The sequence below is a fragment of the Pristis pectinata genome, chromosome 5 (genome assembly GCF_009764475.1).
Source record: "Pristis pectinata isolate sPriPec2 chromosome 5, sPriPec2.1.pri, whole genome shotgun sequence".
In the NCBI taxonomy this organism is placed as follows: Eukaryota; Metazoa; Chordata; class Chondrichthyes; order Rhinopristiformes; family Pristidae; genus Pristis; species Pristis pectinata.
In genome coordinates, this window is record NC_067409.1 from 40,197,616 (window position 1) to 40,210,253 (window position 12,638).

At 36.4% G+C, this 12,638-nt stretch overlaps 1 protein-coding gene across 1 annotated transcript in view; it reads right to left on the reverse strand.

The window, feature by feature from the left end:
- Positions 1–361: 361 nt before the first annotated feature.
- LOC127570793 (cytoplasmic dynein 1 light intermediate chain 1-like) overlaps positions 362–12,638 on the reverse strand; it is a 58,981-nt gene continuing 46,704 nt past the window's right edge. Inside the window, exon 13 of the mRNA XM_052016625.1 lies at positions 362–1,244. Coding sequence (XP_051872585.1) covers positions 1,135–1,244 — 110 coding nt within the window. The 3' untranslated portion in view covers positions 362–1,134. The remainder of the gene's footprint in view (positions 1,245–12,638) is intronic.

Here is a 12,638-nt window from a genome sequence, read left to right on the forward strand (position 1 = left end):
CGGAGAATGTGATTGCTGGCATTCATTTGATCTGATGTACACATAATTTTCAATGTTCTTCCATCTTCATTGTTGGAAATAATTTCACAATTTTTGGGCCTGCTATATGTGACTTCAACACTTAAAAATAATTAAATAGGGGAAAAAATAGTCCTATATACTTCGTAAGACAAAAAAAAACTTGCTGGCCTACAAAAAAATTCTTGGTTGGAACACATCCACATGTCCCTTTCTGTAGGAAGAGAACATTGAAGGAAAGATGCCCTCCAAAAGGATAGCCAAAATTTGTGAACTGGCAACAATAATTTGTGAATTACATCAAGTTACTTTTTCTGAATAAAGGACTGACATCTTTTAGATCTGTTGAAGAGAATAAATACAACTTTATTGAAGGATTACAATCCTTACATCTTTCTGTAGTTAGAAACAGCACAATACAGAAACCAGACAGAAAACTGAGTGAAGGAAGTACCATATAACAACTGGAACACAGGATGAAGAGTTCAAGTTGAGGTAACGTACATTCCTTGGGTGACTGACCACTGCCCCCTTTCTCCAATTTTAACACTGCAGTTTACAATTAACAGGCTACCATACAAAAATTAGGCATTTCACCATATTGTTCAGGCTGTTTAAAGAGTTCTTCTGTTCAGCACACTTTTTAAATTTGGCCACCAGCAATTCATTTTTGAGGCAGTATTTTTGTGATGCAAGTTTGTGAAAAGTTTATTTAAATAGCCTGGATTCCTGCTATGCCTCTAGCCAGCAAAACATCTAGATACTTTGTTTTAGGCACCATAGTTACGATTTGAATCTGACATTTCCCAATTGAACACCTGGGAAATATAAATAACTCGCCAAAACTGGCTGCAAATTAGCATTATTTGAACAAAGAGATGCAAAGTCCAATAATTAAATTCATCTCATTATTTTCCTCAGAAAACACATCAAATAGAATCATTTTTGCAGCAAACTCCCTCTCAATAGTTTCTGTACATACAACGAACAAATTCATCGAACGTAGTAGTCCAGTATACTTCAAAAACAGCCTATGATCCTCATTACATGTTCTGAAGGAAAGAGGAAAGGCAAAGCCAACAATATGGTATTAAGAATCGCACAAATAGCTTTTCTTCAGGATGCTTTATCTTCTGCTATGGATGTATGAGTGGGAGATACAGCTTCTGGCTTGCGTGCAATTCTGTCCAGTTCTGCCTGTACATCTGTTAACACGGGTTTATGACCTACAAATAGGAAAGGGGGAGACATTATGTAAGCAACAGGAAAAACAGATTATACATCTGTCTGTAATCTTAGTTTTAAATTTAGTCACTTTCAGAATGAGTAATTATCAGTTATCATCAAGCAGCGATTTTGAAGAATCTCCTTGAGCATTTGGTTTTTTTATTATAAGTAATATTCATGGAAACTTTGTGTCTGGTGAATCTTTGGTCAATCCCCAAATTCTCATTATATGCAAGTTCACACTGAAAATAGTAGGAAGAGGACAGCTGTTATGGGATTATTCACATTTCATACATTTGAGCTCTAAAAATGTTTAAAGAGCATTTTGTAGTAAATGCACGTAATCTTACTTTTTCCTCTGTCACCTTCATGGTATTATCCTTTGTCTAAGTGAATACATAAATGCAGCACATCAAAAATGTAAACTCTAAAGTAGGGACAGAACCACCCACACAACTCACAATTAGAGTATGGTTTAGATTCCAGGTACCATGTGACACATAAATTTGTGTTTGGGTCTCTGAAAATTTGTATGCTGTGAGGATCTCGTGTCTCTGGAAGCAATCTGATTTGCAGTTTTATGAGGAGGCAGGTGAAAGGTGAGATAATAATAAATGAGACTATTAAGATTGCGGATGCCATCAGTCAGGGATGTTCATTTTTGTTTTTAAAAAAGGAAACCAAATCAGCTGTGAAAGCGTAAATGATCTTGTTGACTGGCTTCTTAAAGGCACTACTTGAACAATGTCCAGTTATGTTATTTGGCTTCCTTCAGGTAGTCAATCATGTAACCTCGGCACAGGAATGCAGCAGAATTGAAGCTTTTAAGACGATTAAGACACGTCTAAAAATTAATCTTTAAAATCTCATCTCGCCAGATATTCTAGCTGAATCATTTACTCAAAATTGGATTCACTTGCTCTCAGTGCAATAGAAGCTGATGACTTATCTCAGCAACTTCAGATCTAGTATGGTTTAGGAGAGGAGTAATATTGACATTTTCAAATTGAAATAGTAGCACGAAGAAAATTTGTGGTGTCCTGGGCCAGACTGGATTTTTATACAAAGAAAATTAAAGGACATATAAACTAACAGCACATTTAAATAACATTGAATATTTAAGTAAGTGCAATTGGCTAAGGTATTAGACAAGTAATGGGTGCAGGCACCAAAAATGTGTCAGTTATTATCTTGAGCTTTTAGTTACCTGTTTTTGGAAAGCTGAACACAATTAAACTATGGTTTAGTACTTTGTAAAATTTAATGTAATGATAAATAATAATTCATATGATTAAAATATATTAAGAATTCAATTTGTTTCCAAGGGGTGAAAAAAGCATAAATATTTGCACATAAATGTCTGTCACTTTCAGAATGTAGGTAGAAATGAGTTAAAATAGCAGCTGTTAAGATACTTTGGTTCCAATCTTCTGTTCAACAAAGTAAGGATTATGTTTGAATCTGATCAAGGAATAATGGAACTGTAGACACTGACAAGACCATTTATAGTTTAGAAACCATAATACATTTTGATTTATTTTAATTAGGCAATCTCTCCTATTTGTCTCTTGTCCTCTGATTTACTTCACAACAGTTTTGAAGTTCTTGATGTGAAAGTTTTTAATTGGATCATTTTAATCCCAAGCATGCTTAAAAATGAAAATTATCTCCAGTCTCGTGAACTAAAGCAGGACGGATATTATAATTTAACATGCGCTTCAAATATTTCCTAGTAAGGGACTCCAAGTACATTTTTAGTGAGTAATGTCATGCCTTTAAGAAACGTGAAGCAGCAGCTTGAAAGACTTGAGGGATCTTTATTTTTTAAATAAAAGGAAGTTGCTCAACTAAACTGAAAAAATTAATTTGTCTAAATTAGGGAAAGCTCCAACCTTTCAAATGTATGCTGATTAAAGGAACACAACAATAACTGGCATTAGTGCAATGACTTTTTTAAAATTATCTTTAGACCATTTTATAAATCCCTGTACTAATCATGCAAACAATCAGGGAAGAAAATCATTGTCCAACTTTTTAGGAAGTTTTACATACTTTTAGATTCCTAGATAGGTGGCCTTACTGTCTAAAATTCAATAAGGCACAAATGATAGTTTAAAGGACAATTGAAATTAATGGATTTGTTATGGAAGTTTATTCTAATTAGATATCATACATCTCAAAGGGATACATCTCAAGAAGCTATGAATCAAAAATTTCACTATATTACGATATCTAGTTACGATAATAGTTATTAAAAGGATAATATTACCAAGATGGTTAGGAAGGAAGATTTCATTTTTCTTCATTAACAATGAGATCAATGAGTTTCTAATAGAATTTTATAATTATTAAATGGTTTTGCAAGTAATCTGAAATTAACTCACGAAACCACTAACTGTTACTGAAAGTTTATGAAGAGTTTTCCCTCCATTAATTAGCTTCTGGAAATATTTACTGTGACTAGCCACTGATGTGGAGATTGTTTTATCATATAAATCATCTGCATAAAGGTCAAATTCACAGTAAAAAATTGAGGTGGAGCTGAGGAGGATGCAATGGGTAATAAAATCAGGATTATCCAGCTGGATTATCAACCATGCATGAAATGATGTGTTAGATGTCCTATTATGCTGTTGTAACAAGATTCTTGATAAATACAACTAAAATCAGCATGGTGCCTTGCAATTCAGTTACTATGTACATATTATGGTTAAAATGTTTCAAACACATCTTTAAACAGGTCAATCTGACCCCACTGTATAATGAACTAGTGGCATTTTATGAAATAACTCAAGTTGCTGAATTTTAATGAACATTATGAAAATGTCCTTCCTTGAATGTAAGTATTTCACATTTTGCTTTCATCTTTGAATCATTTGTACTGTTATAACATTTGATTTCACCACATATTGTCAATTCCTATTACAATAAATCTCTGCATTTCCTTAGACAAAAAATATCCAAAATCTGAATTTTATGAATCAAGCAACTCTTCAAGATTTGTACAAATGTTACTGAATCCGATAAATAAATACAATTTAAAAAAATGTTTCATTTATTTACTTGTAAAATGTAACATCTAAACAACATTTAAACATTTCAAACAACCAATATCCTATATTACAAATTTATCTATATATTCTTGGTCCAAAGGAATTTTGACAGCAGTCTTCTGTAATGTAAACTATTACAATAACACTGGAACACAAAGTGATAATCCATTTAAATGACCAATGCATCTTGGGACACTTGGTAAATTAAACAATAGCTAGGGAAAAGTAGGATTAACCTTCCACTTTAATGATATTTTGTCAATTCTAGTGACAGAGCATTTATTGCCCTGGCCTTGCTAACTTCTCTCCTTTTGCTGCTTGACATGTGTTTGCAGCATTCTGTTTCCAATTTCAAATATGTAATGTTTTACATTCAGAACTAAATTTCTCCACTCAATGACACAGCTGAATCAAACCTACAAAATCTTAGATAGACAAGATTAAAGAGACAAACATATAAATAAAGGAGGATTAAACAATCTCTAATCCTCTCAATTGTTATTGTGTTAAAATGAAAATTTTACAATACAGATGATCCCCATTACTGGGGGTGGGGTGGAGGGAGGGTATTGCTATTTTCAGCAATGCAAAGCCATGTCATGTGCGCATCCACCAAGAAAAAGTGTTAATTTATTTTTTCCCCACATAAATTCCATGAGAGCAAATTTTATTCTGTTTCTTAAAAATTTTGGATAGCAATTTGTGAATTCTGTAAGGGCGAATTTCTGTAACTCAGACAGCTGTAACGCAGGGGTTGCCTGTATTGACTAAGTTTTATAAGTTTCCCACAGTTGAATTGGACTATAAAGGAATTTAATTTTGTTCTGGAATGTGGCAGGATTTACTACCACCAAATAAAGGAACATGTTGGGGAAAAATTCCAAAGAAATTTCTGTAGAAGGTCTGATGCAACTTATCTAATATCACACAACTTATTTTCTTTACTCCTTTCTTTAATGCACCATTTCTGAGTAAGGTCATCTGTGGGCAGGCAGCCATTGGGTTCCTCAACTGGCTTTTCTTCACTTGTTAGCCTGAATAGTATTGGTATTATTGGTAGACAATAGATAAGACATTTCAGAACAGGTAATGCTGTTCACTATATACGTATTTATCTTGGAGTCATAGTCATAGATTCACACAGGAAGGAAAGAGGCCATTTGGCCCACTTAATCTGTGACAACCATCAAGCACCCAGTTTATACTAATCCTTCACCAATCTCATTTTACTTTTCCCACACATTTTTAAAAATCAACTCCCCCACCTCAGATTATAAATCACCTACACACAAGGAACAATTTACTGCCGCCGATTAACCTATCAACCCGCATATTTTTTGGACATGGGAGAAAAGTGAAGCACTCCAAGGTAACCCATCAGGTTACAGAGGCAATGTGCAAACTCTGCAAAGACAGCACTGGTGGTCAGGATTGAACCTGGGTCACTAAAGCTGCAAGACAGTAGCTTTATTAATTGCACTACTATGCCACCCACTTCTAGTCCAGCAGCTGAATTTTCATCTCCGCTGATTCCAATTCGAATTCCTTTACCGTTGTCCTAGATGGGAGTAACTGGCTCAAACAAGCAAGTTTAAAAGTTTCCACCTTGCATGATTTGCCAATCAAGGCGGCATGGTAGCGTAGCGGTTAGCGCAACGTTATTACAGTGCCAGCGATCGGGGTTCGATTCCCGTCGCTGTCTGTAAGGAGTGTGTGCGTTCTCCCGTGTCTGCGTGGGTTTCCTCCCACATTCTAAAAAAGACATATGGGTAGGTTAATTTGGGGGTTTAAAATGGGTGGCGTGGACTCGTTGGGCCGGAAGGGCCCGTTACCATGCTGTAAATAAAATATAAAATTTTTTTTTAAAAATTTAGAATATGAGCTATATGAATAAGGAAATGTAGTAAAAACAGACATTACACTAAAGATCTATTCCTTAGTGCCACTTAAAAAGTAAGAACATTAAGAACAATTCACAATATGCAGAATGTTTTGGAGATTCAAGAATTATTTATATCAATTGGCAAAAAAAACATGGTGCAGTGAATTAATGGCAGTCGACAGCAGGTTATGCTGCCTCAGAGCTCTCTCAAAAATGCTTAATATAGCAGTACACAAAATGAACCCAAATTGAAACAAAATAGAATCAAACTACCAAATGTACTATGAATGAGGGGGCCAAAATGAACTGGGATTTATTTACAGTGTATACTGGTAGCGACAATTACTTTCTGGCTCATAGCTGATGCATAGCTGTTTCTAGGGGCCTTTCTTTTTGCCATGAAATGAACTTTTTCCTCTGCAGCTGGGACTATTTTGTGCAGGTCTGAGAAAAGTTCAACCTAGGATCCATAAGCAAGAGATTTGTGATATTTGTGATATTGCCAGCATTTCATGAATCCTTTAAATATCACAAAGGCACTTTCTGCAGAGTTAGGCTCCCCCTGAATGGGGGTTCCAGTGTGTTTTCCAATGGGCGGAAGAAGGGAAACACAAGGAGATTATGCAAACTCTATAAAATCTGTTTCAGAGAAACTTGAATGGTATTCTAAGTAAGTCAACCATATATTTTTTTAAAGACAATTTTCTAGCAATTAAAGCATCCACAAAAAACATTTTTTTCTTCTTTCCCCCCAAAAAAGCTAGAGCAGGCTGCATGCTTCATGCTTCATAAGTTAAAGGCATTAATGACAAATACCGATATCTGGAAAATAACATAACTTATGATGAAAAGTGCAAGGCACAAATCTTGCTCTTATATATGTTAATGCATAGTTAAAACAAATTTGTTGGTCTGCCCTAAATGTTCAGCATCACCACTCCTTCCTTCAATTTTGATAAGTCTATAACTTCTCAACAATGGATCTGTATCAATTATGATCTAGGAAGACAGCACGTCAATAATATTGCTCAAAGTACAAGTTAGACCCCAAATTTACATGTAATATATGCTTTCCAATCTTCTGATTGATCAATTAAAGCTGTCATAAATACAAATTATTTACAAGTAAATAAGCTGACTTATTTACAGAGGAAAAAGAACAAAAAAGTTTATTGTAAAGATAGCCTTGTTTATGCAACATGGTAAAACAAAAATTACCACATGTTCATGCTGGTCAGCTAACTTACTCTTTAAAAGTGATTACTGTGAATTAAATAAGACAACTATCTCGCTAGATCTGACTCCTCTTCAGCCTCCCTGGAAGTGTTGACTCATGTCCTTTCATTTCCGAGCTAGACAGGAAGTATCTTAACCTCTGATTATAATGATGGTCTTTAGTGAATAGCCTCTAGATTTTAAGTCCTATATCAACATCATGGCTACAGGATTAACAGAGTTCCTGGCAGTGCAGCTAATTTCCTGAGCCATCAGAGATCTCCATCTATAAGGCTCTCACCAGGACTGTGATGGAATTCTTACTACTCAGCTGGAAGGGTTCAATTATAACAACAAATTCTTAATCGTATTGAAAATAGTAGTATTTCTGTCTACGTTCTCTTCAGGTCTCAGTCTGCAGCCTGCGTTAGGCAGTTCAGCTTGAATAACTTACACTTGCACAGCACCATCCAGGAGTGCAATCCAATATCAAGAACCTTGGCTGTCATGTTTACTGGTCTCTCAGCTGCCCCTTCACACTCAGCATGTCTTCTACAGGTCCCTCAGTCATCTCCCCTGCACAAGCTCAAAATTCACCTCAGTACATTTACCCAGTGGGTTAGCATCATCGGTGGAGGGAGAGAGCGAGTTTACTTTTTTGGTTGATGAGCTGAAGCAGGGTACTTTGTACTTACATGCAGTGACAGTCAGCTCATGTGAGCAAGCTGGACAGGTTGAATTGAATGGGTGCAGACAGGACATCAGGCCAGGCAGGAGTCAAACCTGCAATCTCTGATTAGTCAGACCCAATAACCATTGCATCACTTTCCCAATCTGAAGAAAAACCTGGCAGCTTCCAGTGCCACAGTCACCTTGGGAACAGCTGGCACATTGGGCTGCAAGCATCAGAAGGGAGTCGCCAAAGAGTCACTAAATGACAGCAGCTTTGTTGCTTCAGTTCGACAGCTGTGCTGCTGGAGAGGACAACTGAAGCGGAAAGTAAATTGATCCTTTGGTTGTTTCTCCTTTCTTCTAGCCTGCAGAAATTCCCACAAATCTTGTCATGCGAAGGGAAAGAGGTTGACCGCGGAGGAGCTGTTGAACTGATGTCACGGACTGGATGGATCTTCAGCTGACAATGTCCAATGGTGACTAAGTACAAGGCAGAATAGAGTGTGGCTGCATTATCCAGGGTGCACAAATGGTTGCTGCAATTACTTTGGAACTGACTCACCTCAACTTGATTCAGCAAGAAATTCATGTGGTCCACAAAGAAAAAAAAGACAACATCAGAATACTGCTGATGTCCAGGGACACTTCACTTCTCAGTACACATCCTGCATCAGGCAACACATCTTCAATAACTGCATTTGCAGAGTACTAGTCAGGAGTGTCCTCCACTGCCAAGGGTCTCAGCCCATTTTTTTTGTCAGTCAGTTACATTTTCAGTCAGTCAGACAGAGCTCTCCGCCACTCCTTCACTTGGAGAATGGCTGGTACAGGCCACTCACTCGTTTCTCTTCCAAAAGCTCAGATTCACCTCCAAATCTTTCAGCCTCTCTGCAGGTTTACCTGCCGCTGAAGCTCACTGCTATGTTTCAGGTATATGGATAGGAAAGATTTAGAGGGATATAGGCCAAACGCAGGCAAATGGGACTAGCTTAAATGGGAATCTTGGTCGGCATGGACCAGATGGGCCGAAGGGTCTGTTTCCATGCTGTATGATTCTATGATTTATCCTCTCTACTAATGCACCACAGCTACAGAATGAACTGCAACAATACAACACTACATAGCTTTACTGCAACCTCAACCAAAGGTCAACTGCAGCAGTGTTATTAAAGCATAATCATATTGAACTTTACCAACCTCCACTGCATCTCAACTTAGATCGATCCCCCTCTGCCTTTTATCATCTTTGGCACAATATCCTGGAATTCTGCATCTAACACGATTGTGGGATATCATCACCAAAAGGACAGTAGTATTTCAAGGAAAAGGTCCATATGCTGTCTCTCACCAAGGCCTTGCCAGTGTCTTCCATGTCCTAGGACAGAACCTACTGTTTTGCTGTGGAGCAGAATGCCTCAGTGTTGCTACAGGTTTGCATGGATCTAATTATTGCTCCCAACACATGGCCACTACAGATTTAAAAAGCAAGCTTAACTTAAAATTATAGTAACATTTTATAGTAAAGTTCAACAAAAATCCTTCTTAATTAAGTATGTAAAAATCTACATGGTGAGATGAATTTACAAGAGAAAAAAGTGGAAAGTAATCCATATCCTTAAATAAAAGCTATATCAGTGAGGAAACCTTGCCAACCTTGCTTTTTTCTCATGTTGCACTGTGGTCAAGATTCATTGAAATAAATATTTAACGTGATTTCAGTCAAGACAAAATCATGGAGAAATGGTAATAAATAAATTTTTTTTTAGAAAATTAGGCAAACCTACAACTTTTATATCAAAATCTTCATTGTATTTGAGCAGTGGGTTTTACCCTTAATACCCAAGCTCATTAAGTTAAAGTAGAAAAAATGAGACAATTATGGTTCACTTTAGAGACAAGAGAAATCAGGGTTCTTAAGCATGATAAAATAAAAACCCTAAAGTAAGGAGGTATTCAGAAATAATAGATTCAAATAAAATGAATCAAAAAATTATTTGCATTAAACAGCAAGCTGGCAACTGGTATACAAAATATAAGCTTTTGTAAAGCTTATGTCGTTTATAAAATCCAGGGAATAGCTACCTGAAAAGACACCGATAACAGAATCCATAACAGCTTTTGAAAGAGGAATGGAGAGGATAATTATTATATAAAAATACTACAAAATAAATGAGAGCAGTGGAAAGATCTTTCAGAAGTCCATTGGTTCTCTTCTGCATTGAAGTACAAATTCATTACTATATTATAGTTTCACAGTTAAAGAAATACTGCATTTTGTTATGGAAACTAATGCTGAAATAACAACTTCCTATATAATGCTTAAATATGGAGAATGAGATACCCACTGTGCAGTTGAAGTATCCAAATGGCTGGTCAAATCATGAAAATACCAATCTTCTCTGCTCACAATTATCATAAGAACATAGGAAACAGGAGCAGGCACAGGCAATCAATCAAGATCATGGCTAATCTTCTACTTTGACACCTTTTTCCTGAATTACTCTATATCACTTGATTTCCTTAATTTCCAGAAATCAGCCAGTCTGCTTAAGAACATAGAACAGTACAGCACAGAACAGGCCCTTCGGCCCATAATGTTGTTCCAATCTAATTAAATTAGTAATCAAATGCCCAACTAAACTAATTCCTTCTGCCTAAATATCCATATCCTTACATTTCCTGTACATTCATGTGCCTAAGAGCCTCTTGAACGCCCCTACCATATTTGCCTCCACCACCACCGCAGGCAGCACATTCCAGGCACCCATCACTCTGTGTAAAAAAAACTTGCCCTGCACATCTCCTTTGAACTTACCCCCTTCTCACCTTAAATGCATGTCTTCTGGTATTAGACATTTCAACCCTGTGAAAAAGATACTGGTTGCCTACTCTGTCTATGCCTTTCATAATCTTATAAACCTCTATCAGATCTCCCTTCAGCCTCCGCTGCTCCAGAGAAAACAACCCAAGTTTGTCCAACTTCTCCTTATAGCACATGCCCTCTAATCCAGGCAGCACCCTGGTAATCCTCTTCTGCACCCTCTCCAAAGCCTCTATATCCTTCTTGTAATGGGGTGACCAGAACTGAATGCAATACTCCAGATGTGGCCTTTTCTGTTCATCTCCATCTTGATCCCTTATTTTGAGAACGTGACTCCTGATTTTCAACATACCAGCCATGGGAAACATCAACTCTGCACATCTCCTTGTCAAGCCCGAGTTTTATATATTTCAACAAAATCTTGCTAGAAATAAATCTGAGCATTACATTACTATCGATGTCATTTGGGTGGGATGGGCAGCAGATAAATAACAAGTGGTTCCTGAACTTGTTTTGCATCTTATGTCCATCCTTATTAACAACTGCCATTAATTCTCATTGAAAAGAGCATAACATTGCATTAAAGCAATTTTCTTCTGTACATCACCTATTTCAGGACACAGCACAGAAATTTCTGGGCCTGGGTTTTCTTAACTTTTGCCCATTCACACTATTTGCAAAGCCTTTGTTCCTGAAATTTAACACTAAATTCTGCTTTCAAGTTTGTTTGGTTTGTGCCTTAGAAAGCATTAATGGCATTTATGATCATGCCCACTTGTTTCATTACTTTCATCAAAATTTTACTGTACAGAACCATTACTAGTACTATAAGAGTAGGAAATTTGATGTTTTGATATGATGTTTTATCCAAATAAACTAACTTCCTGTACATGTCTAATCCAGGAGCAATTAAATATTGGCTTCTGGCGATGGTTCTAGCTCACACAAAACACAATTAACTGTATGTGCACTGATCTCCTGTGACAATATTCAAATCATATACTGCTACAAAGAAAAATAACTTCCTTTTAATGGCTAAAGTAAACATTACAAAAACTCTGGGACAACTTTCTCCATCAAGTCAGAATAAAATTTCACATGCAATTGGAAAAAGAACTACTATTTAGGAAATAGGTATTTTTGTAATATACATCTTTGTCAATATTTATAAGGATCATTAATTTTCTATGAATAGACTTGAATGGGCTTCCTTTATGTGCAATATCAAGCAGGAATGACATTAAAGCTCAAAGCAAAATGAAAATGGGCATGCTCAGCCACCGTGGAAGGAAATTAATTTGTGTGAACTTCACGATTTCAAAAGCTCAAGCAGAAACACTGACCTTAACGAGGCCAACAACTTGCAGCAACTGTCACCACACACAGAACAAGAAGAAAGTTAGAACAAGAATATATTGGGCATTAGACATAAAATGTCAGATTCTAGAATTTGCACATTAAATCTAACCTTTAAGGCATGTGCTATTGGAATTACCCAAAATCACTGAACAATTCATGCAACAACTAATATGATGTCCTTCACCACAAATGGGGCCATGCAGCATATGTAGCAATACAAGGACAGCTTGATATTTTTTCACATAGTATTTGAAGGAATCCCAGTAGATTATGGCTATATTCTATAGATGATTTAAAACAACTGGTCTGAGTCTGCTACCTTTGGGATTAAACTTTAAAATTAAACTTCATCTGTGCCTTTGACTAGATGTAGAAATTTCTATGGCATTAT